General features: G+C 57.5%; 2 protein-coding genes across 7 annotated transcripts in view; one reads left to right on the top strand and one right to left on the bottom strand.

Annotated features, from left to right (window-relative positions):
• LTBP3 (latent transforming growth factor beta binding protein 3) overlaps nt 1-12,889 on the top strand; it is a 17,786-nt gene extending 4,897 nt beyond the window's left edge. The window contains exons 5-28 of one of the 3 annotated variants that reach the window (XM_011368814.2): nt 125-217; nt 393-515; nt 974-1,132; nt 1,223-1,408; nt 1,970-1,986; nt 2,063-2,135; nt 2,311-2,397; nt 4,153-4,278; nt 4,362-4,493; nt 4,610-4,738; nt 4,966-5,088; nt 5,322-5,444; nt 8,217-8,339; nt 8,586-8,705; nt 9,635-9,763; nt 10,072-10,239; nt 10,420-10,503; nt 10,759-10,887; nt 10,983-11,120; nt 11,218-11,358; nt 11,511-11,672; nt 11,770-11,850; nt 11,936-12,067; nt 12,214-12,884. In XM_011368814.2, coding sequence (XP_011367116.1) covers nt 125-217; nt 393-515; nt 974-1,132; nt 1,223-1,408; nt 1,970-1,986; nt 2,063-2,135; nt 2,311-2,397; nt 4,153-4,278; nt 4,362-4,493; nt 4,610-4,738; nt 4,966-5,088; nt 5,322-5,444; nt 8,217-8,339; nt 8,586-8,705; nt 9,635-9,763; nt 10,072-10,239; nt 10,420-10,503; nt 10,759-10,887; nt 10,983-11,120; nt 11,218-11,358; nt 11,511-11,672; nt 11,770-11,850; nt 11,936-12,067; nt 12,214-12,365 — 2,930 coding nt within the window. In that variant the 3' untranslated portion in view covers nt 12,366-12,884. Of the gene's footprint in view, nt 1-124; nt 218-392; nt 516-973; nt 1,133-1,222; nt 1,410-1,969; nt 1,987-2,061; nt 2,136-2,310; nt 2,398-4,152; nt 4,279-4,361; nt 4,494-4,609; nt 4,739-4,965; nt 5,089-5,321; nt 5,445-8,216; nt 8,340-8,585; nt 8,706-9,634; nt 9,764-10,071; nt 10,240-10,419; nt 10,504-10,758; nt 10,888-10,982; nt 11,121-11,217; nt 11,359-11,510; nt 11,673-11,769; nt 11,851-11,935; nt 12,068-12,213 lie in introns of all 3 variants that reach the window. The other 2 variants (XM_011368815.2, XM_011368816.2) reach the window with 2 other exon arrangements.
• SCYL1 (SCY1 like pseudokinase 1) lies at nt 12,742-22,951 on the bottom strand. Of its 4 annotated transcripts, none has more exons than XM_011368818.2 (14): nt 22,618-22,951; nt 22,387-22,542; nt 19,841-19,999; nt 18,809-18,916; nt 17,934-18,047; nt 16,069-16,224; nt 15,347-15,535; nt 15,150-15,225; nt 14,721-14,885; nt 14,368-14,510; nt 13,585-13,662; nt 13,285-13,497; nt 13,135-13,189; nt 12,742-13,006 (listed from the first exon to the last, which is right to left on the bottom strand). In XM_011368818.2, exons 1-14 carry the CDS (start codon nt 22,753-22,755, stop codon nt 12,882-12,884), a joined length of 1,875 nt encoding a protein of 624 aa, XP_011367120.1. In that variant the 5' UTR covers nt 22,756-22,951; the 3' UTR covers nt 12,742-12,881. The 4 variants fall into 4 exon arrangements, with proteins under 4 accessions (XP_011367120.1, XP_011367119.1, XP_011367122.1 ...); XM_011368817.2 differs by having other exon boundaries at nt 13,585-13,665; nt 22,618-22,950; XM_011368820.2 differs by having other exon boundaries at nt 13,594-13,662; nt 22,618-22,950.
• Between the last annotated feature and the right edge of the window lie 184 nt (nt 22,952-23,135).

The following is a 23,135-nucleotide window of genomic DNA, read 5'->3' as shown; positions in this document are numbered from 1 at the left end:
TGCGTCTCCCACTGCCCACCAAATTCTTCTCTACATCCCACTCTGCCCCTCCCCCATGCCCTCCCTGCACCCCCCTGCAGGCCACCCCCATGCCCTCCCCTGCCATTCTCTCTTCTCTCTGCAGATACAGGGGTGCAGAAGCCAGGGCCTGTACGTGGGGAGGTGGGCGCTGACTGTCCCCAGGGCTACAAGAGACTCAACAGCACCCATTGCCAGGGTACAGCCAGATAGTAGATTCTGAGGGCTGGAGGGGCAGGACAGTTGTCCCTGGGGGAGGTCCCAAGGCGGGCAAGGGAGGAGGCAGGGATGGGGCAGGACCCTGAGGTTCTTGGAGCAGCTTGCTGTCACCCTATGGCCCCAGACTAGAGGGACCAAACTCCCACTTACCACAGACATCAATGAGTGTGCAATGCCGGGCATGTGTCGCCATGGTGACTGCCTCAACAACCCTGGCTCCTATCGCTGCGTCTGCCCACCTGGCCATAGCTTGGGCCCCTCCCGCACGCAGTGCATCGGTGAGACTGGGTGCTTGGGTCCCTGGGAGAGCACAAGGCACGGGCGGGAGGGGTAAGGCTACAAGCAGCAGGATCAGAGATCACAGTGGGATCGAGGGTTGACTACAGGAGGAGCAAGGCTCAGAGCAGATAGGATCAACATCAGTGGGGTCAAGAGTCACGTGAGATCTAGGGTTAGAGGTCACATGGGGTCAGGGACTATGTGGAGTCAGAGTCATATGAGATCATGGACTTAATGAGTAAGAGAGATAAAGTCTAGAGTACCTAGAATCAGGGGTCAATGGGGTCCATGGTCAGAGAGGTTTCAGAGACCTTTGAGGTCAAGGTCATATGGGGACAGGGGCCACATGAGGATCGAGGGTTATTTAGACTAAAGAGGTAAGGTCTGGAGCAGCTGGGAAGAGGGATGTGGGCAGCGTTCAGGCCCAGATGTGCATGCCTGTCACTGGCCCCTGCAGCAGATAAGCCGGAGGAGAAGAGCCTGTGTTTCCGCCTGGTGAGCCCTGAGCACCAGTGCCAGCATCCGCTGACCACGCGCCTCACCCGCCAGCTCTGCTGCTGCAGCGTCGGCAAGGCTTGGGGTGCGAGGTGCCAGCGCTGCCCAGCTGATGGCACTGGTGAGCCTGGGGCATGTGGAGCTAGGGGGCTGGCTGGCTGTGTGCCTGTCCAGGAAACACTCACTTCTCTGCCCCTTGCTCTGGCCACAGCTGCCTTCAAGGAGATCTGCCCAGCTGGAAAGGGGTACCACATCCTGACTTCCCACCAGACGCTCACCATTCAGGGAGAAAGTGACTTCTCCCTTTTCCTGCACCCTGATGGGCCACCCAAGCCCCAGCAGCTCCCCGAGAGCCCCAGCCGGGCGCCACCAAATGAGAACGCAGAGGAAGAGAGAGGTCTGACCTGACCCTTTCTATTCTCTGACAGATGGTGAACCCCTCGACCTGACTCCTTAACCCCTGATCCGTGGACGTGACCTCAGAGTCTCATCTCTAATTTCTAATCCCTGTCCTAACCATTGATCCCCAGAGCTAACCCTGTCACTTCTAATCAAGATTGTAGCCTTGGGATTTAACCCCTGATTGACAGACTCTGACCATCCATTGCCCTCCAGACTGATTCCTCTGACCCCAGAACCCCTTCCATTTCCAGGCCAGGGCATTGATGCAGCCCAAATGCTGGCCCTAGATCTGACCTTCTGACCCCTGACCCAGGGATTTGACCTTAGCTATAACCTCCTAAGCCTTGTTCTATAATTCACCAACCTTGACAAACCATCACCCGCATACCTGTTCCCCTGATCCGTAATGCAAACACTCCCTGATCCCAGGATCTAACCCTTGACCCTTGACCCTTGACCTAGAGACATGATTGTTGAACTATTAGAGAGCCTAACCACAAATACCCACTGTTGATCCCAGACCAACACTTAATGTCCCCATCTTCTTCCCTTTTAGGGGTGAGCACCGACTCAGTGAGTATGAGAACCCAGGCGGGAGGGACAGGGAAGTGAAGGAGACACAGAGGGCTTATGCTGCTGTCACCTGCAGCCAGTGATCGAGGAGCAGTCAGCACAGCTGAGTCACCCAACCGCCACCACATCTCCTGCCCGGCCCTACCCCGGTGAGATGGGCACTGCAGGGACCAGTCCTCAAGGGCTGTCACTGCCGGGGGAAGTTCATAGCCTAGGCACCAGGGGGCGGTGAAGCTGGGTGCGAAGTTCCCAGCTGATGGCCTATCAAGAGAGGGGCGGTTCTACCACCCTAACCCCCTGACGGGTGTGCGCTGCTGCCCCCAGAGCTGATTTCCCGGCCCTCGCCATCCACCGTGCGCTGGTTCCTGCCGGACTTGCCCCCGTTAGAGATCGCCCCTACTCAGGTCACAGGTAAGACCCGCCCACCTAGGCCACGCCCCGGGTAAACCACGCCTCCTAGCTTAGCTTTCCTCCCCTCCAGTCTCCTCCCAATCCTTCTGGAGTGATAGCCCACTTATCCAGGGCTTACTGTGTGCCAGGACCTGGGGACACCTCGGTGTGCAGCAGAGACCCTACTCCGCCCTCAAATGATCTGGGTATTAACGGTGGTCAATCCAGTCTTAAGGAATTTATTTCTTCAACAAATATTGAGCACTTACTATGTGCCAGGCACTGCTTAGGTTCTGGGGATATGGTAGTAAACAAAACAGACAAAATTCCTGGTCCTTGCTGAGTAGGCAGACAACAAAGAGATCGAGGAGTAAAAATCTAGTCTATCTCATGAATGCTAAGAAAAAATAAATCAGAGAAGAAGAAAGGAAGTCTGGGGGTTGTGATCATTTGTAGGGTGGCTATGAGAGAAGGCTTTCTGAGCAGGGCTGTAAGAATTGTTAGAAATTAAAGAGGAGAAGGTTGGTGAAAAATCATTCCAAGTGAAGTTAAGTTTGGGCAAAGGCATGGAAACATGAAACATGGTGGAGGAGGGAGAAACCACACACAGATCAGTGTTTCTGAACCAGGGGAGGGCCAGTGCATGGAGCCTTGTTAAGAGGCTTGGGTTTGATCCCAAAGGCTGTGGGGTTTCAGGCATCATAATAATTGCTAGCTAGCTATAGCTGAGTAACCGCCCTGTGCCAAGTATTGACCAAAGAGTTTTACATATTAAATATCATTTAGACTTCTCATACTCTGTGAAGTGGGCACTGTCGGCCTCATTTTTCCAATGAGAAACCTGAGGCTCAGAGAGGTTCAGTAATTTGCCCCAGATCATACAGCTGAGCCAGATTCAAGCCCATATCTGTGTACTCCAAAGCCACAAGGGAGCTGCCAGCCTGATTGAAACCCAGAGGCTACATTTGCTCCTGGGATAAGGACTCAAGTGGAAGGTGGCTGCCCTGGAGGCCTGCCAACCCAGTGACAGCCCTGGGGCCTGTGGGAATGTGGAAGAGGAGACACCTGGTGAGGCTTCTCAGAGGAGGGGGATGCTAAGAATGCCTAGGGGGAGGCACTCTAGGCAAAGAGAACAGCCTACAAAAGCCCACTGGCCACATGTGTTTGGCATGGGGCAGAGTTCATCATCAAGGCCTGGGTTGCATGGGGTGAGGGCAGGGAGGGACCAAAAGGCAGAAGAGGTAGGAGGCAGGAAGTCCTGGGACTGATGACAAAGAGGACAGGGGAGTTCCTGGATGTCATGACCACCTGTGCACAACCATGGGGCAAGCCCCAATTCCCAGGAAGTCAGCTACCCCAAGGCAGGGGGAGGAAATCAACCATTCAGGAATGAAAGGCTCAGGTCCCTGAGGCAAGGGTGGATGAGCGTCACTGGGCTCGATATTAGTGTAACTGAGCCCGCAGGGTTTAAAATATCGAGGTGACTGTGGGCAGGGTATGGTGACTGGGGATAGAGTATCAAAGGTCTCGGATTTGAAGAGCTAGGGATGTCAGGGCCCTGGGATCATGGTTTGGGGTTTTCTGGGATGGAGGTGTTGGAAATCCTGGGACTGGAGTGTGGGTAAACAGGGGCCTGAGGCCAAAGTGTGACCAGGCTTAGGTATTCAGGCTTAGGAATGGGGTACAGAGGTTCGCACTGGGGACATGGCAGAAAGTGAGTGCGCCCGGCTCAGTTTCCTGACCTGCCACCCCCAAACTCCCCACCTTGGTCCGCAGAGACAGACGAGTGTCGGCTCAACCAGAACATCTGTGGCCACGGGGAGTGCATCCAGGGCCCCTCCGGCTACTCCTGCCATTGCAACCCTGGCTACCGGTCGCACCCGCAGCAGCACTACTGCGTGGGTGAGCGGGGCGGGTGGGTGGCCCAGGGTGGCCTTGGCTCCCGGAACCCCTTTGACGTCTCCCTGCCTGCGCGTCCTTCTCAGATGTGAACGAGTGCGAGGCAGAGCCGTGCGGCGCCGGCAGAGGCATTTGCATGAACACGGGCGGCTCCTACAACTGCCATTGCAACCGCGGCTACCGCCTGCACGTGGGCGCTGGGGGGCGCTCGTGCGTGGGTGAGCGAGGCCCGGGCTGAGTGCCTGCGGGGGGTGGGGGTGGGGTGGACTCTAATCCCAGCCACCGCGGAATCCCCTTCGCGGCCCTCTGTTCGCGCCCCCTTCCTCCCACTCAGACCTGAACGAATGCGCCAAGCCCCACCTGTGCGGCGACGGCGGCTTCTGCATCAACTTTCCGGGTCACTACAAGTGCAACTGCTACCCTGGCTACCGGCTCAAAGCCTCCCGACCGCCCGTGTGTGAAGGTGCGGGAGACGCCATCCAGACGGACGGGGCGCCTCAGCTGTCCCTCGATCTGAGCTGGGGGAGGAGGGCCTGAACTGTCTCTGCCCGGCTCAGGGCCTCTCACAGATTAGGGTCTGGGAGTCAATTCGCCTTTTTGATATGTGACGGAGGGAGGCCCTTCATAGGACTCTGAGCGCCTGGCCGGCTACATTGTCCCTAAAAGGTCCTCCTTCTCCCTCCTGCGCAGACATCGACGAGTGCCGAGACCCTAGCTCCTGCCCGGAGAGCAAATGCGAGAACAAACCCGGGAGCTTCAAGTGCATTGCCTGTCAGCCCGGCTACCGCAGCCAGGGGGGCGGGGCCTGCCGCGGTGAGGGCGGGATCTGGGTCCAGGAGAGGGTAAGAGGGCGGGGCTTTGAAGGTAAACAAGAGGGACCCGTCCCCGAGTTGCCCCCAAGATGGGGCCGAGTCCGGCTCCGGACCGTGTAGGGGCGAAGCCTCCCAGGGATAGAGGTCTCCCAATCCGGGGCATAGGGAACCCCCACGCCAGCACAGCGTACTGAGCGGCGGGACAGAGTCTGAGACCAGCCTTCTTCGCCGCAGATGTGAATGAGTGCGCCGAGGGCAGCCCCTGCTCGCCCGGCTGGTGCGAGAACCTCCCGGGCTCCTTCCGCTGCACGTGCGCCCAGGGCTACGCGCCCGCGCCGGACGGCCGCAGTTGCCTGGGTGAGCTGCGGCCCCACCACGGGAAGCACCTGCCACCCACTCAGGCGCCGAAGCTGGGGACTGGGTCACTTGGTCTCTCAGACGGGCGGGGAGGAGGTAGCCAATTCACCCCTCGGTTCACTGATCCTTCACTCATTTTCTCAGCGAACCTGACCAAGGCAGGGCCTCCAGAATTGTTACCTCGTAAGAGTCTCGGGAGGCAAGGCTTGAAGCTGCATTTGCAAAGCCCGTTACTGAAATTTGAAGGAAAAAAAGATATAAAAGAACAGGAGGGGTAGGTTTAGTGGCACTAATGTTTCCTGTGTACCAAGAGGCTGGCTGAGGACTGGGCTTCAAAAAACTAGGGAACGTGAGACTCAGACTGTAGAGCACAGGGCTGTGGGCCTGGGTGGAATTGGGGTGCTCGTGGGAAATAAGCGAGGCTTGGGAGGAGGGGAGGTCTGAATTGTCTTAAAAGATCAGTAGGAATTAGCCAAGCAAAGAAAGGTGAGAGGAAAGAGCACGCCAGGCAGAGGGCTCAGCACCAGGGGACTCAAAGGTGAAAAACAGCTCGGAGCGTGCAGGGGACTGTAAACCACAAGCAGGGGATGGGGGCCGACGCTGGCTGAAAGGCAGGTCCCCCTCCCTTAGAGAATTCCCTAAGCCCCGCTCCTCAGAAGGTCGAGGTTCATCCTGAGGGCGTTAAGAGGCACCCGAAATATTTTAAGGAGAAGAATGACAAGATTCACCAGTTGCTAGAAAGTTCCCTGACACCAAGTGTGGACAATGGCCAGAGGTCTGTTCGAGAGACTCAGGACAGAGACATTGGTGGATGTGATGAGAGTAGCGGCCTCAGGATGGTCACGACATGATGCGCTATTAGAGAAATATTGGAGCAAATTACCTGGGCCTGTTCATTGGGTATCCAGGTGAGGGAGAGAGGGGAGTGAGGGACCCTCCAGGTTTCTGGTCTGGGCGACTCAATGGGTAGTGCCGCTCACTGGGGTAGGGTCCCCAGGAGTGGGGCATGTCTGAGAAGAAAGACACTAAGTTTCATATTGGATGAGTTGAGTGAGTGGTCCCAGGAGGCCTCTTGGCTGGAGATGCCAGCAGAGGATGGGCCATACAGGTTGAAAGCCTTGGGCCTGACACACCCACTCAGAACTGTGGACTGTGGAGGCTGTGGAACTTTAGGGTGCACCCGCTCAGCCAGGGAGGGTGAGTCCAGTGAGGGGAACCTCGGCAGAGCCTTGAAGACACTGCCACGTCAGTGGCAGGCAGGGGACTAGGAATGGGAAGTGCAGAAGGAGGGGTGGTGGGAGGGCCCAGGGAGCACCAGCTGAGCAGCTAGGGAGGGGAGGCTTCTAGGGCAGAGGAGGATGAGCTAAATGCAATAGAGAGGTTCTTGTAAAATAAGAACTGGTGGCATGATAAGGTCCCTGGTGGCCTTGGCAGGGTGGCTTTTGTAACGCGACAGCAGGCCAGGAGATACAGGCAGCACATGAAGAACCGAGAGCTGGAGTCACTGGTGGGGTTTAGGGCTGTAGGCCGAGGAGGAGATGTCAGGAAGGTGGGGGAGGGGACAACAGGGGCAGCTGGGAGATGAGCCATGGACAGGAGAAGGGACATCTCTTGCTCTAACAGGAGCAAGAAGGGAATAGATGTAGACAGTGATTTTCAGGAAGTTAAAGGAGATTACCCTTAATTCTCTCGATGGACAGTAAAGGGCCAAGTTGAGTAGGAGACATGAGAACAGTCTAGGTCTGAAATTGCCCAAAGGGCTTTCCAGAAGTCAAGGCTCGAGAAGAGGGGAGAGGGTAGCACTAGCCACACTGAAGATCTGGCCAGGCCCTGTGTACTTAACTTGGTGGCTGGCTCCAGCCCCACTCAGCACCCAGAATCTGGAGGCCTAGAGGCAGGCCATGGCTCTGACCTTGCCACACCAGTGAAGAAGAAGAGGTGTTTATGGGCCCCTGTGAGAGAAGGTGGAGACCAGCCGAGGTGGTGGGAAGGAAGCAGCATGTGAGACTTGCCCAAGGTGGAGCGGATCCGAGCCCTTTGTCCCAAGAGCGAATAGCTGGCTTGGAGGTAAAGGTCACAGGAACTGAGGGATCAAGGAATGTAAGGTCAGAGGCTGGGTCTGGCTGTCCACATGGATGCTGGAAACTCCTAGGAAGGAGAGGAAGGCAGAGGAGAGGGACCAGGAAGGTGACTACTGGCAGCAATAGAATAGAGAAGGTGGAGGCTGGTATGGGGGCCAAGAGCACCTCCGAGGAAGAGCATGGTTTGAAAGGGGTCTAGGGTGTGGGCAGCGACCAGCATCCACCAGAAAGGACTTCAGAGAAGCATTTTCTTAGGGGCAGGAGGAGCCAAGTTCCTTTACTGCACAAGCAGAAGAAACTATTCTGTGAGAAGGACAAAGACATAGGGGAGATTATTTACATGGAAAGGAAGGGAGCCGTGGCAGGTGGGGGAAGGGTAAGAGCAGAAGTGAGCATCTGGGGCAAGGAAGCCCAAGGGAGTATGGGAAGAGGGGATGCGGGAGGTGCCTCTTGCTTGGTGAGGGCGAGGCCCAAGCTCTTTGGAATCAGGCCCAGCCAGGGTCCCTGGCAGTACCTGGCCTGGTCACCAGGGCATGGTGTGCCACACAGGAGTGGGGTGAGGGTCCCATGCTTCCCATGAGGTCTTCTGGCCTCAGCGCTCATGCTCCAGGCCATGGGCAGGAGTGGGAAAAGAGCAGCAGAGGCCCGAGATCCCCCCATTCTGACCCTCTGATACCCCTGTGCCCTGCAGATGTGGACGAGTGTGAGGCTGGGGATGTATGTGACAATGGCATCTGCACCAACACGCCAGGCTCCTTTCAGTGTCAGTGCCTCTCTGGCTACCATCTGTCAAGGGACCGGAGCCGCTGTGAGGGTAAGGGGGGGCTGGAGGGCTGGAGGGCTGATCTGTTCCTCCCTACCCCAGAAACTCCACTGCTTAGGCCCCAAGTTCAGGGGCTACCTAGAAACAAGCCAGGCACTATCGTGTCCAGCCCCCATTCAGATCCGAGATGGGGCTGGGGTGTGGGTCCCACCCAGGACTCTGCGATGAGTCTTGGCAGCTTCAGGTTATATAAGAGCATCAGCCCCCAAGATTTTCTACCTCTTTGATCCTCTACAGACATCGATGAGTGTGACTTCCCTGCAGCCTGCATTGGGGGTGATTGCATCAACACCAATGGCTCCTACCGATGTCTCTGTCCCCAGGGGCACCGGCTGGTAGGCGGCAGGAAGTGCCAAGGTATGGGGGGACTGGGTGTGAGCTCCTGAGGAGGAATGGCAGGGAGCAGTCATCTCCTAGACACACTGTTAATCTGTCTGTCGGTCCCTCTATCCATCCACTCAGTCATCCTTCCACTCTTTCACCCAGAATAACAATAACGGTAACAACGACAGGAATCACATGGTGCATACTATGTGCCAGCTCGCCCTTATGTATATTCATTCAACAAGAGCGTTCTGAGAATCTACTGTTTGCCAGGTTCTGTACTGTGTACTAGGTTTTACGCAATGACTCAGGGCTCCCAGCTAGAGGAGGGTGACATGTAAATTGATTCTTACAGTTCAGGATGCTGGTTGCCAAAAGAGATCTGAACTAGTGATTAATTGCTGTGGGGAGGTGACAGGTGAATCGGAACTTGAAGCATAAATAGGTTCTCTAAGCAGAGAGAAGCATGGGATGGTATTCCAGGCCCAAAGAACAGTATTTGCAAAGCACAGAGATCTGGAAGGAGTTGGTGGTTTTTAGGGGAGAATAGATACTGTGCTCTGAACATAGAGTTGAGGGTGTTAGTGTTTTAGAGTAAAGGGTGATGAAACTTACAGATCTTGGGAGACCAAGCTCAAAAGTTCTCAAATGCTGAGCTGAGAGTTAGGACTTTGTTCTGTTGTCAGTGGGAGCCATTGGTTTTATGAATAACGTAGTGAATGTGGACTGACCATCCGCTCACAATAGTTGCAAATTCACTTCCAGGATTCATGAAGTCTCCCTACATTCACACATCTACCCACATGCAGACAAACACGAGTGGACTTTCTGTTGTGTGTACTTTGAAATCAAAATGGAAATTCGGGTTCTGTACTCGTGTGAGGCCCCTGAGACTCACCCCCAGGCAAAGAGGGGCTTGTTTCCCTCTGAGCAGCTCTTCCAGCCCCCCTCGTCCCCCACAGACATAGATGAGTGCAGCCAGGACCCAGGTCTGTGCCTTCCCCACGGGGCCTGTGAGAACCTGCAGGGCTCCTACATCTGTGTCTGCGATGAAGGCTTCACCCTCACCCAGGACCAGCATGGATGTGAGGGTGAGTACCTCCAGGCTCCCTCCTCTGACTGGACAACTCCCCTGAGCTGCAGCTGGGTTTCAGAGATGTGTCCTGGTCCCACCCTCTGGAATTTGGGGCACAGGAAGAAATCTCTTTTGCCTGAGAGAGTCCCAGTGGGGCCGGAACTGGCGGGAGGGCCCTGAATACCACATTGAAGATGGAGCTTGGCTCTCACAGGGCAGCTGTGGGGAGCCACGGAGTGTAGGGAGCAGAGGATGAGGCTCGTGGGTAGCGTGGACAGGCAGAGACAGTCTGCGGGACTCTGAGCTGCCCTCCCCTCCCCTCAGAGGTGGAGCAGCCCCACCACAAGAAGGAATGCTACCTTAACTTCGATGACACGGTGTTCTGCGACAGTGTACTGGCTACCAATGTCACTCAGCAAGAGTGCTGCTGCTCGCTGGGGGCCGGCTGGGGAGACCACTGCGAGATCTATCCCTGCCCAGTCTACAGCTCAGGTCTGGAGGCGCAGGCCCTCTCCCTTCCTAGGGCCTCGGTTTCTTTATTAGGAAAAGGATTGTGGGGATTGGCCCTTCCGTGAGAAGGTGGGCAGCGAGGCGGAGGGCTCCGATCTAAGCCCCACGGCCGGCTCGCACGCACTCAGTCCTCCCTCCTTCCTTCCCGCTCTCTGCACGCAGCTGAGTTCCACAGCCTCTGCCCGGACGGGAAGGGCTACACCCAGGACAACAACATTGTCAACTACGGCATTCCGGCCCACCGAGGTAAGCCCTGGAGGCTCCGCCCACCGAGGTTTGGGCCTCCTGGGCCCCGCGGGTGCTGACTTGGTCTGCTGTGGAGCTTCTTGCCGCCACGGTCTGCCCCGCCCTTCAGTAAGCCCCGCCCCATCACTCACGTCAGCCTCTCCCGCTGAGTTTGCTTGGCTTCCTCCGAAATCCTCGCTCACTCGTCCCGGGCTTGCCGGGCCTGTGGCCCCGCAGGTAGAGGCCGCTAGATGCCCAACACTTGTCTCTCCGCAGACATCGACGAGTGCGTATTGTTCGGAGCGGAGATCTGCAAGGAGGGCAAGTGCGTGAACACGCAGCCCGGCTACGAGTGCTATTGCAAGCAAGGCTTCTACTACGACGGGAACCTGCTGGAGTGCGTGGGTGAGTGCGGCAGGCCCGGAGGCCGTGGGAAGGCAGCTGGGAGACACGCGCGACTCCCGGCTGGTTGCTACTACTCGCGCTTTTCCTCCTTGCAGATGTGGACGAGTGCTTGGACGAGTCCAACTGCCGCAATGGAGTGTGTGAGAACACACGCGGTGGCTACCGCTGTGCCTGCACGCCCCCGGCCGAGTACAGCCCGGCGCAGCGCCAGTGTCTGAGCCCGGAGGAGATGGGTGAGGCCCCGGCTTGCGGGTTGGGCAAACCGGAGAAGGGGAGGGCCCCGGGCCGAGCTGTGACCGCCACTCCCACCCATCCCCTCGCTGCCCGTAGACGTGGACGAGTGCCAGGACCCCGCAGCCTGCCGCCCTGGCCGCTGCGTCAACCTGCCAGGCTCCTATCGCTGCGAGTGCCGCCTGCCCTGGGTGCCTGGGCCCTCCGGCCGTGACTGCCAGCTGCCCGAGAGCCCGGCTGGTGAGGGCGAGGGTCGTCCCGGGCCGACTCCAGGGCCCTGTCTGCCGTGCGGAGCCCTGGGACTGCAGCTCCCGCGCGAGCGGGGTGGAGCGCAGGCGGGCCGTTCTTGGTTCAGTTTGGGCTCCTCCCTGACGCCGGGTCCCCCTCCACAGAGCGTGCCCCGGAGCGGAGGGATGTGTGCTGGGGTCAGCGTGAAGAGGATGGCATGTGCGCGGGCCCCCTGGCTGGGCCCACCCTCACCTTCGATGACTGCTGCTGTCGCCAGGGCCGCGGTTGGGGCGCCCAGTGCCGCCCGTGCCCTCTGCGCGGTGCTGGTGAGCCGGCTGGGGGCTAGAAAGGATTGGCCGGAGCAAGTATGGGGGTGGAAGTCGGGGTGCATTGATCACACTGACCACTGATCACCCCTCCCAGGGTCCCAGTGCCCGACGTCGCAGAGTGAGAGCAATTCCTTCTGGGACGCAAGCCCCCTGCTCTTGGGGAAGCCCCCGCGAGGTGAACATAGGGGGAGGGGACAGAGGCGGGGTTGTGGCCATCGCTGGGAGTGGTGTTAATGTCCTCGTTCTCCTGTCCGGCGCAGAAGAGGACAGCTCAGAGGAGGATTCGGACGAGTGCCGCTGCGTTAGCGGTCGCTGCGTACCACGGCCAGGCGGTGCAGTGTGCGAGTGTCCCGGTGGTTTCCAGCTTGACGCCTCCCGAGCACGCTGTGTTGGTGAGCGCGAGGCCGGGACAAGGGAGGGAAGGGGGTGGAGCTGCAGAGGGGGTGGGGCCCTGTAGAACCTACCCGGGCCAGAAGCTAAGGGGGTGGTGTGGCTCTGGCGCCCTTGCTAAGTCCACATCTGTCACCCTCACCACCAGACATAGACGAGTGTCGAGAGCTGAACCAGCGCGGGCTGCTGTGCAAGAGCGAGCGCTGCGTGAACACGAGCGGTTCCTTCCGCTGCGTCTGCAAAGCCGGCTTCGCGCGCAGCCGCCAGCATGGGGCCTGCGTGCCCCAGCGCCGCCGCTGACTCCGCCATTGGCCTGGACCTTGGTGATCACTGAGCGGTTTCCGCCCGACACTGGGGCGAGCTCGACCCAGGCTTCTGCCTGGACTCCAGGCTCGGACCCAGGGACCCTCCGGGCCCGCAGACCCCGTCTAGAGCCCAGTGTCCCAAAGGCGCCCATTGGGCTCTACCTGGTTTACAAGCGGATGTTGGGTCTCCAGGGCGCCAGCGACCTTCCTCCCAGAGAGCGTTTTCTAGAAACTGATAAATCAGATCGTGCCTCTTTACTCTTGGCTTTCAAAGCAAATTGATGTTGGTGTCCTTGGTGGGTGCGGACTCCACAGGGCAGTGCCAGACCTTAGCCTCCTCAGAGGGGCCAGACGGAGCCCAGCACAGGGAGTGTGAAATAGAATTTATTGTGGCTCTGATTATGTACACGTGAGATGTGCCTGGCCAGGCTGGCCGGGCTCGCATGGTTTGTACAATAAATACATCCGCGGGGCCTGCTGTCCATGTCCTGGAAGCGCCCACACGAGAGGTTCAGTCCAGCTTCCGGGTTCCCAGCTTCATGGGGCCCTTGGCCGCTTTCTTCTCGGCGCGTTTTGCCTCCATCTCCCGCCGACGCTCCTCGCGCTTCTTCCGGGCCAGCTCGGCCTTCAGCTGCCCTGGGAACAGGAAGGGGAGGCAGGCCGAGGGGGTCAGGTCCACCTGGGTCTCAGCTCTCGAGCCCATGCCTCCTGGCGGGGTGGGGTAGAGACTGCCCTAGTATCAGTCTTCCCGGGGAAGCACTTACGGTTCTCCGTCTCCAGGCCCTCCCAGTTGTCATCGCCCCACGGGTCGGGTCTTCGCTGAAGAGGGAAGCACAGGCTGCTGGAGTGGGGGCCAGCTCCCAGCAAAGGTCCACCCCAGCTCTGCACCCTCCCACTGGACTGGTGCCCAGTACCTGGGTGCCAGCCTCCTGACGTGCCGACAGGGAAGCAAAGGGGTCGCCTTTGTCACTGGGCTCTGGTCCACCCCAGTTATACTCGCTGGCCAGCCGTGTGCCCTCTGGCGGTGGCTCCTGGGGGTTTGGCTCCTGCCAGCCCTGCTCCCACGAGCCCTCGGCTTCCCAGCTACTCCAGTCTGACTCAGGGGACTTGTGGTCGGGGTTGATGGTCTGCAGGAGAGAAGGAGGAGGTAGCACCAGATAGAGGAAAGGAAGGGCCAGGCCCTGCTTCCCATGCATACACACACCCTGACCCACCTGGCTCACCTGCCTAGAACGGCTGGCTTGGCTCCCAGTATTCCAGTCGTCCTGCTGGGCTAATACAGACTCAGCCTCCTGCTGCAGTGTGGGAAGGAGAACATGACCACAGACCACCCAAAAGGGCAAGGAAGCCCCCAGCCCCTTCCCAGCCATGGGCTCCACCGTTTCTTCTTTTGCTCCAACTCTCACTTGCTCCACAGGCTGTTTCCCATCTATAAAGTGAACCTGCTGAGCCTGGCCTGCCATCACTCCCCCATGAGGCTGGGAATGAGATCTAGAGTTCCACACCCCTCCCCACTGCCTCAGGGGCCAGAGACTACTGTCAGCCAGATGGGGAAATTGGGCCCAGAGCTCTGGCCCTACTTCCTTCAGGGAAGCCCCGTTCCATCCTCAGCTGTCCTGAGCCCAACCCCCAGGGAGGGCTGGCCCGGCTCTAGGCCTGGGAGTAGCCTGTTCATGCAGACCACCGCGGCTGGATGGGCACTGCAGCAGGTGGAAGAGGGACAGGGAGTGGGTGAGAGGGAGGAAGATCAGAGAGCTGCCCTAAATGATGTCCGCTCAGCCTTTCATTTCCCACCCTACTCCCAAGGGTTCCTGGAGTTAAGTGGGGGCTCGTTGGCAGCTCTGGCCCACAATGGCCACTCTGTGACGCCTGCTCGCCAGAGATGCTGTGCAAATGAGGAAAAGCCTGACTCTAGCCAAGCCCACATGAGCTCCTTGAACGATGGCCTGTGACTTTTGACCTGGGGTCCCCTGGGGAAGCCCCCTCAGCCCACTCACCTCCAAGCTGCCCCAGTCTTCATCATCCCATCTGTCGGCAGCACTGCTATCCTCTGCTGTGTCTTTGCCTTCTTCTTGTGTCTCCCAGTGGCCTGAGGTCATGGGTGTGGCAGGGACAGGGGTGGGGGCCGGGGCAGGCAGTCCTGGGGAGCAGAGGCTCACTGAGTTCCCACAGGAAAGTCTCAGAACAAGGCAGAGGTTGCTGGAGTAGGGGAGAGCTCACGAGAGAACTAGATCTTATTCTGTCCCATGTCCCTATCACCACCCCAGGAGGAGCCAGACAATAACAATTCCTGGGTGCCAGCACCCCCAAGCCTGCTCAGTCACTGATGAAGCCAGCCTAGGATACTCACCCTCAGGTGCGGGTCTCTGGGGGATATTGGTCTCAGCTGGGGCAGCTGTGGGGTGTGCACGGATCAGCTTGGAGGTGAGCGAAGAGACCCCTGTCACAGCCCAGCCTGCCCAGCTGGCTGCGGCTCCTCCCATTCCAGGGCTTGAGGCTGCATGGACATCCTTCTCTGGGCAATGACAGGAAAGATAGGTATAGGTACCTCAGGTGTCCATGAGAAAGGTGACAAGGGGGCAATAACAGAGCAACCTGTAGTGAGCCCCCCTTCTCCAGGCCTGCATTCTCCCATCTCTAAGATGGGAGGTGGGGAGGGGATGTCAAATTTGATCTCTAGGGTTATTCTAGCTTTCAGACACTCCGATGAGGTAGAAGGGGACCATGGCAGTCGAGGATGTGGCAGGAGTTAGAAAGAACATGAGTGCTGGCCACTCACCCACTTCAGCCAGCTGGGTGGGGTCCTCTGACACAGACTCCAGTTTGGACAAGAAGCTTCGAATAGCCTTGAAGGCCTGTGGGGTATCAAAGGGCAGAGCTGGGGCCTCCAGGGTTCCTGTGAGCCCACCAGGCCAGCTTGGGCCCAGACATCCCCCGAGTGCCCCAGCTCCAGGGCCGGCCTCAGCTGTGTCTCACCTGGTCCCTCACGGATTTCTCAGGATCCACAGTGAGGCCGCAGAGCACAGGAAGGATCTTGTGGGCACAGTCGCTCATCGAGTAGAGGTTGTGGGTGGCAGCAAAGCCCAGGACACCCGCGACCCGGGATGGTGCAAATGGGTCCTTAGTGGCCCGGCTAAAGGCGGAGGTGAGGACCCTGTGTCTGGTCTGGGGCGGGGCAGGGAAGAGGGCTCCTGAGTGCAGGGTCAGTCCTCATCCACAGACCCCGAGTCTGAAAAATGTGAGTTAATCACTAACAAATGGGGAGAATTTACTTTCAACTGGGGAGAATTTACTTTCAACTCTGGATCTTCACTTCCTCCCAGACCACTGGGCTCATGCTACCTCATGGCGACAGGGGCCGGGCCAGCAGAGGCCTGGGGCTAGGGCCTGGTGCCTCCCTTCCCACCAGCCCCGTTGACCCGATTCGTTCATTTCTGTTAACTGGGTACCGCAGTCATCTGCGTTTACAAACCTTGGCTGAGCGCACAGGCCGTGGTGCCAAGCAGGCCTGGGTCCACCACCTACTGGCTGTGTGACCTGGCGCACCTCAATCCATACCCCAGATGTTGGGGTTGAGAACGCCCAGGGCCTAGGTCTCTGGGAGGACAATGGCCCACGAATGAGGAGGCCTGGGCCCTGGAGGAGGCTGTGGTCCTGTAACGGTGACAGAACTCCCAGCACCCGTGTGGGGCACTCACACTGGCACTGAGGTAGGAGCCGATTTTGCCCAGGCAGACGGTGGTGTTGCAGCGGATGGGGCCCTGCTCATCCCTGGCCTGCAGCCGTGCAAAGTGCTTCATCAGCTCCACGTTGAGGTTGGCCTCGTTCAGCTTTGGGGCCAGGAGCAGCATGGACTGCAAGACGGGGACAGTAGAAATTGTCTGCCAGGGCAAGAATGACCTCCTGGGAGGGTACAGAGGCCACCAGTGGCCCTGGGTGCTGAGGAGACCTGTGACCTATCTCCCAACCTGGCCCCTACCCAGGATGATGAGGAAGGGAACCCCTACTTCTCTGTCCTCTTTACAGCAAAACCTCCGAAGCGCATCGGCACCCCTGTCTCCCACCTCTCTTGTCTGCTCCCTCTGCACGCACTCTACTCAGACTTGCACCCCGCAACTCTCTTCTTAACGGGCTCGGGTTGAAGTCACCAGTGACTTCCATGTTGCGAAAGCCAGCAGCCAATTCTCCATTCTCATCACACTTGACCCCTCAGCAGCTCTGACACCCCCGAGCGCTCCTTCCTCCTTGAAACTTCAGTCTCTGGTCCCCTAGGACGCCACCCTCTCCTGGACCCCCAACTCTGCCAGCTACTCCTTCTGTCTTTTTTTTCTGAGCTCTTACTGTCCAGACCCCCAGAGTTACTCCTGGGCCCCTTTTCCCTTACACCTCACCTTAGGTGATCTCACCCCTTCCATGGCTTGGAATGCCGGTTGGGCGACGATGCCCAGATGTGCAGGTCTAGCTCAGACTCCTTCCCTAAACTGCACTTGCACATAACCAGACTCGACGCCTCCACCTGGCAGTCTAACAGACGTGGCCAAGGCTGGGACCACGCCTCCCGCACACCTGCTCCTGCACACCTGCTCCTCTGTCTTCTCAGTAAACATCAACTTAACTTCTAGTTGCCTGGGCCAGAAGCTTTGGAGCTCCCTTGACTCCATACCCATCCACCAGCGAATACCAGCGGCTTCCCCTTCTCTGCACCCGCTGCGACCACTCACATGTGAGCCACTGTCATCTCTCACCTGGGCCACTGCAATAGCCCCTAATAATAACCCAGCTTCCACCCTTGCTCTGAGAGTCAATTCTCCACACAGCAACACAGCAATTCTTTAAACAAGTCAGACCAGGTCAGCACTTGGCTCAATCCCCCAGTGGCTCCAGTCGTACTCCCAGCAAAGAAATGCATCAGGTCCCTGCCACACCCTACGAGGCCTGGCCCCAAACTCCACCATCACCTCCTAGATTCCACCTCCCACACCCCAGGCCCTTTCAGCCGCACTAAACCTCCTGCTGCTACTTCTACGCTGCAGGGCTTTGCACATACTGTTCCTCCTGCAGGAAGCACGTTTCCTCCAGATCGCCACGTAGCTCAGTCCCTCGCCTCCTTTCCTTAAATGACACCTCCTCAGCAAAGTCTTCCCTGACCACTGTTTGTAAAACTGAAAATCCTTCTCTTCATACTCTACCACTTTCTAGCATGATACATATTTTCTAATCCTGTTTATTATCTGCCAAACCCACTTCCCATCACCTCGAAAGAAGCTTCATGAGAGCAGGGAGCTTGGTCTGCCTGTGCATACTGCATCTCAGGGAGGTGCTCAGACAGTGCCCGCTGAACAGAGGACTAGAGGCTGTGCCCACCCTGTCCCCGCCACTCTCCCACCACCCACCCGGTTGCTGAACTGCACTCACAGCCCAGACCCACATGCAAGATGGTGCCTGCCCCTCCCATAACCAGCTCAGACCCACGGGCCAAAACCAAGACCTCTGTGTCTTGGGATAAGTGCCCTCTAACCCTTGGAAAACCAGGAGTGGTCACTCTGGGCCTGGCCACACCCACCTTGACGGTCTGCTCCCGGATGGCAGGGTTGGTGTCCAGGAACCCATGCACGACGTGAGGAAATATCTGGGTGTTGACTGTTGGCTCGTCAAGGTATTGGATAAACTGCTCCATCTGTGGCCCAGGTGGGGTGTGAAAACTCAGTCGGCTCCTCCACCCCCACCCCTCACCACACCCCCAATCACAACCACAGGACCACTCTTGGCTTCACTTCTCCACCTGGCAAGCACTGGATGGCCAGGTGAGCCCCCCACCTTGCATCTGGCCTCTCTCTGGCCTCAAGCCCAAGTGCAGGGGTAAGAAGAGGCCAGGAGGGTACCAAGGACTGGGAGTTGGAGCATTTGGCCTCTGATCTTGCTCAGCAGGCTGACTGTCATGCCCCCTCGCAGACCCTCCACTGCCTCATCCATAAAAGTGTCATGAGAAAGTTTTGTGCATTTGGCAGTTGAAGAGGAAATGATACCTGGGAGATACCAGGTACTTCCTGGATCACAAGGGCCCCCACCCTCGATCCCATCAATCCTGTCCAATGCTCCCAACTACACTGGGGTTGGCAGGAGAGATACTACTCCTACTCTAGAGAGCTAGAGGGACTAAGCCAGGAAATGGGGTGGGGGTAGGTTGTTCAGCCCTTCAGCCTGGGCAGGCTGGGCACTCCCAAAGCTGCCGGTGAGCACTGTCATTATCTCGACTTCCTGAGGGCATGGCCTTGCTGGTCCCTTACCTGCGTGTATGTTTGGGAAGGGGATTCTGGGGTGCCAGGACAGGGGCTCCAGCCACTTGCCTAGGGCTGGTGGTTAGGCAGGGGCCTCCCCAGTAGCCAGGGTGGGGTGCAGGTGGAGTAGAATACAGCAGGGTCTGGCTGGGGCCCCTACCTGCTGGAGGAGGCGGATGCGCATGGCCCGGTCCGTGGATGAGAACATCTTGACCACGACGGGGATGATCTTTTGCTGATACTCCTCTGTACTGAGGAACTTGCCCACCTGAGGAAAGGAGCAAGAAGTGGGGCTCAGCTACAGCCGCAGGAATGGGAGAAGTCACTGGGCTCATTCAAAGATCTTGGGCTCCCTGCTGACCTCCCAGGGTGGGAATGGGGTGATGGTGGGGAGTGGGGGTAATAGGTGCTTCTTCAGCAGCCCCTCTGCCCATACTCCATCTCAGTTAGCCCTGACCTTAACCTTTCTGGGTCAAGCTTCTCTTAGGAAGCTGATGAAAGCACCACACCCTGTAATCAGGCACCTACATATCACAAGCGTACACATGCACACAGAATTCTGCCTACAATTTCTGGCAGTTTCTAGCAATACAGGATTTGCTTGCTATCTTCTCCATTTGCCCCATGCCAAATCCCTTCAGGAGAAAGTGTTCTCCCAGGGTAGGCAGAGGAGCTCCCCAGGTAAGGGCAGACTGGGGTCTGAGGAAAAGGGAGAAGGGTCCCGCCACTAGATGCCAGGAGAGCTGAGTGCCAAGGATGGAAAGCAAGTGGTAAGCAGGTAACCCTGGGCCTTTGGAACCAGGGTGGGAACACAAGTCAGACCAGGAGGGTCATCTTGGGGAAATGTAGGAAGGGCTGAGGGCTCTGAAGCAAGGGGTCTTCGGAAAAATAAATCTGGAGGCACAGTGTTTTCCTTCACCAAGGACAGAAAGTCCCCACAGCCTCCCTGACAGCTGGTCAGCTGGCCCTGGCTGGCTGAACCACTGGGATGTAGGCAGAAAGCAACTCCTCATGCAGGCTTGGGTCTGCTCTAACCAGGCTGCCCTCCCCCAGGCTGGCCCCGTAGTGCTGGCCCCTACTCCAGGGCCTTCTCGTTTTGTGGTTTTGACCTACCAGCCAGTCTCTGGGCCCCAGAGTTCCTGAGGCTCCCACCCTGCATGTCTCTCCTCACTGAGGTCCCCGGCCCACTCACCTTGAAGAGGGGTGTGAGGACCACGGCCCCTGCATTGCCAAATTCAAAGGCAGTCAGCAGCTGGGGCAGCACCTTGTGCCGGCAGAAATCTTCGGGGAATGAGTCTAGGCTCTTGCTCAGCTCTTGGAAGAACTTTTGTTTCTCAGCTGGCTCTTTGATCTGGAGAAGCGAGGATAGGATACAGGGAGAAGGAAATCAGCCTGGTCACAGGCCTCCCCAGCCACGGACAAGGACGGGGGGTGTCACCCCAGCCTGAAGGAGAACTTAAGCTTGTATGCCCATTGCCTGGGTTCAAATCCCAACTCTCCCATTTATCAGCCGTGTGATCTTAGGCAAGTTCCTGTATCTGTAAAATAGAATGATAACTATACTAACTCCCAGGGTTGTCCTCAGGATTCAACCAGAAAATGCATTATGACAGCTGCCAGCACAGTGCCCCTAAGGGCTCAGTCAGGTGGTGTCATTCTCATCAATGCCACCTGACCTGTCGCTAGGGAAGAAGCTTCTAGGGGGATCAGGCCGTTTATCAGCATTGCCTCTACTCCTCAAGACGACAACCCAAAATGTGAGGACCACAAACCCCATCGCACGGATGAGGAAATTGATGCTCACAGAGGTGAAAGGGCTGACTCTTTTCCCTTGGCCCTGGCTGGGTCAGGCACACCGCAACCCCGCGCTGGATGGAGCTCACAGCAGACTGTGGGAAGGCAGGGATAAGGTGCAGCTTACCCCTAGACCTGGGCCCACTCCTCCCACTCCTGAGCCCAACAGGGCCAGGCTGTCAACTCAAAGTCCCTTTAGTCCTCCCAACCCTTCAGAGGCCGTAATACCCACAACCCGCATTTCCTGAAAACGGACCATATGCCAGGCAGGGTTACGTGTGAAAATCTTTACAGAGATTAAATAATCCTCCTCACAGCTTTATAAAGAAGGTACTAACATAATCCACATTTAATCTAACAAGGAAGCTGAGGCACAGAGAGAGCAAAGAGCTTGTCCAAAGTCACACAGCTAAGAATTGGTCAGGGAAGGGTTTGACTCAGTGGCCTGGCACCTCTGCTGTGCTGCACCTTGTGAAGAGTTACTGTCATTTCATTTACAAACAAGGAGGCTGAGGCTCAAGGTCACCTGCTAAGAGTGGCCAGGCAAGGATTCTCAACCAGTCCCGTATGATTCCAAGGTTCCTGTGCTCTCTGCTGTACCCTCACCACCACAGCCACTGCCTAGCCCAAAGAAGGCGGCCCCTGGCTGGGAATGAGGAGGACATGGTTGGTTCTCGAGCAGCTCAGTCCAGTGTGGGAGGCAGTCTTGGTCCTCTGACAGCAGGGTTCAGGGGGAGCCAAGGCCCAGAGAAAGGCCAGATCACATTCAAGATCACACATCGAGAAAGTCACAGCTGGGCTCCCTCCGTCCAATGACAGGAAGAGGGGCCCCTGGACACTGCCCTCCCACATTCTCCTGGGATTGGCCAGAAACAGCCCATTTCCTATGGGACACATTTTAAGAAGGGCAGCCTGGCAGAGCCAGCCATGTGATGAGAACTGCACGTAACAAAGTTCCTGCTGCCCCCACACTGCCCAGGTGGCAAGAGGGTTCAGCATTTCCAGCACTTCTTCAAGATACAGCTCAGGTTCCGCACCCTCCCAGCCCCGATCTGAGTCAAGAGACAAGATTCCACAGACCGTCAAGGTCTGAAGACGTGCCTGTCACTCTTCCCCAGATTCTCAGTCATCTCTCTGTGTGCCCCACACATTGGCCAGGTCAGCAGAGCCTCCCTCTTTCATTCCCTACAACAACCCTATAGACCAGCAGACACTGTTATCGACTCCATTAGACAAATATGGAAACTGATGTTCAGAAAGGTTACCTTTCTATCTGCTGCTCCCTCTGCCTGGAGCACTTTCCCAGTTACCATCCCCCTCACACCTTTATGTACTTCAGGTCTCAGCACAAATGTCACCTTTGAGAGTGTCCTTCCCTGAGCACTTGCCCTTGTTATTTCCCTTCCTGGCACTTATCCCCATCCCAGGGAGCACACGTTTCCTCATTTATGTGTTTTCTGTCCCTCTCCCCTGGACAAGAGTCCCCAAGGGTGGAGACCTGGTCTGTTTACTCCCTGATAGATCCTGAAGGGCAAGGACCTGGGTCTGACTCCTTCCTCCCCACCTTCCTGCCCGCACTGCAGCCCAGCACTGGACATGGCACACATCAGGGCCAGGGCCAGGATGTACATGTGGAGTCAATGGCGTGCCAGGAGCAGTCACTAAGCACCTATGTGCCAGACACTATACTATGAATTTTAACCACTGAACTGAATCTTCGCCACGTTCCTTGGCAGCAGGTACTATTATTAGGACTGAGCTTTAGCCAAGGAAAGTTACACAGCAAATAAAAGCAAGAACCAGGGTTTGAACCCAAAGAGCCTAGCTCCTCAGTCTATGATGATCATCTCCAAAGACCTAATTATGAAGGAGCCTGCAAAGTGTGGAGGGCACATGGGGATAAAGAACACAGGCCCAAAACCCAGGGTGGGATGGGGGGCTCACCTGAATCTCTTCCAGAAAGAGGTTGGTCTCCACAAAGCGGTTGCTCATGAAGCCACCGGGTGCCCGACAGTTCTGCAGGAAGCGGGCTGGGTTGGGACGCACCTTGGGGTTGGCTCCAACCAGCTCACAGTAATGAGGCACCAGCGATTTGGGGATCTGTGGGAGGAGGGTCAGTGTCAAGGCAGGCCTGGTCGGCTGGCAGGGAGGGGTTGGGGTGGGCTGGACACTTACCTTTCCAGGGTTGCGCAGGGCAGTGGCCCGAGGTAGGGGCCCATTGAAGACTTCCCAGATGAGGCAACCCAAGCGCCACATGTCAGCTGACCTGAGACAGTGACCAGAGCTGCTCAAGGCCCTGTCACCTGCCAGCATGGGCCTGCAACCTGCCAGGCACACACTGCATGGCAGACCCTGGGCTGTGTCTCTCAGCTGATCCTCCCATTAGCCCTGAGAAGCAGGTGTCATTAGTCCCATTCGACAGATGAACTGAGGCTCAGAAGAGCAAGGACATCTATCCCAGGTCACACAGCTTTCAAATTCAGAACTATCTAACCCCCAAACCTGTGTTTATCCTGCTCCATCTTCCTGAGGATCCTGGGAGCAGAGGTGTGGGCCCCATCCTAAGGACTCTGATTCTCTCCCCAGCCAGGCAGCAGGGAACCAGAGGTTACCAGCTAGTCTAAAGGTCCTGAGGCTGCAGGGGCTTCCAGAACAGAGCGGGCTGGGGCATGCCACCCCCCAGTCACCCACCA

The sequence above is a fragment of the Pteropus vampyrus genome, unplaced genomic scaffold (assembly GCF_000151845.1).
Source record: "Pteropus vampyrus isolate Shadow unplaced genomic scaffold, Pvam_2.0 Scaffold144, whole genome shotgun sequence".
Taxonomy (NCBI): domain Eukaryota; kingdom Metazoa; phylum Chordata; class Mammalia; order Chiroptera; family Pteropodidae; genus Pteropus; species Pteropus vampyrus.
Note: the sequence above shows the minus strand (reverse complement) of the source record. Positions and strands in the feature narration are given on the sequence as shown.

What these genes read in the sequence shown, in the direction of transcription:
- SCYL1 (XM_011368817.2), bottom strand. Translation starts at nt 22,755, where the DNA reads ATGCTGGCAGGTGACAGGGCCTTGAGCAGCTCTGGTCACTGTCTCAGG. An exon ending in TCTTTCTGGAAGAGATTCAG is followed by an intron (nt 20,000 to 22,386) that starts GTGAGCCCCCCA and finishes TCGCTTCTCCAG; the next exon opens with ATCAAAGAGCCAGCTGAGAA. An exon ending in AGAAATCCGTGAGGGACCAG is followed by an intron (nt 15,226 to 15,346) that starts GTGAGACACAGC and finishes GATACCCCACAG; the next exon opens with GCCTTCAAGGCTATTCGAAG.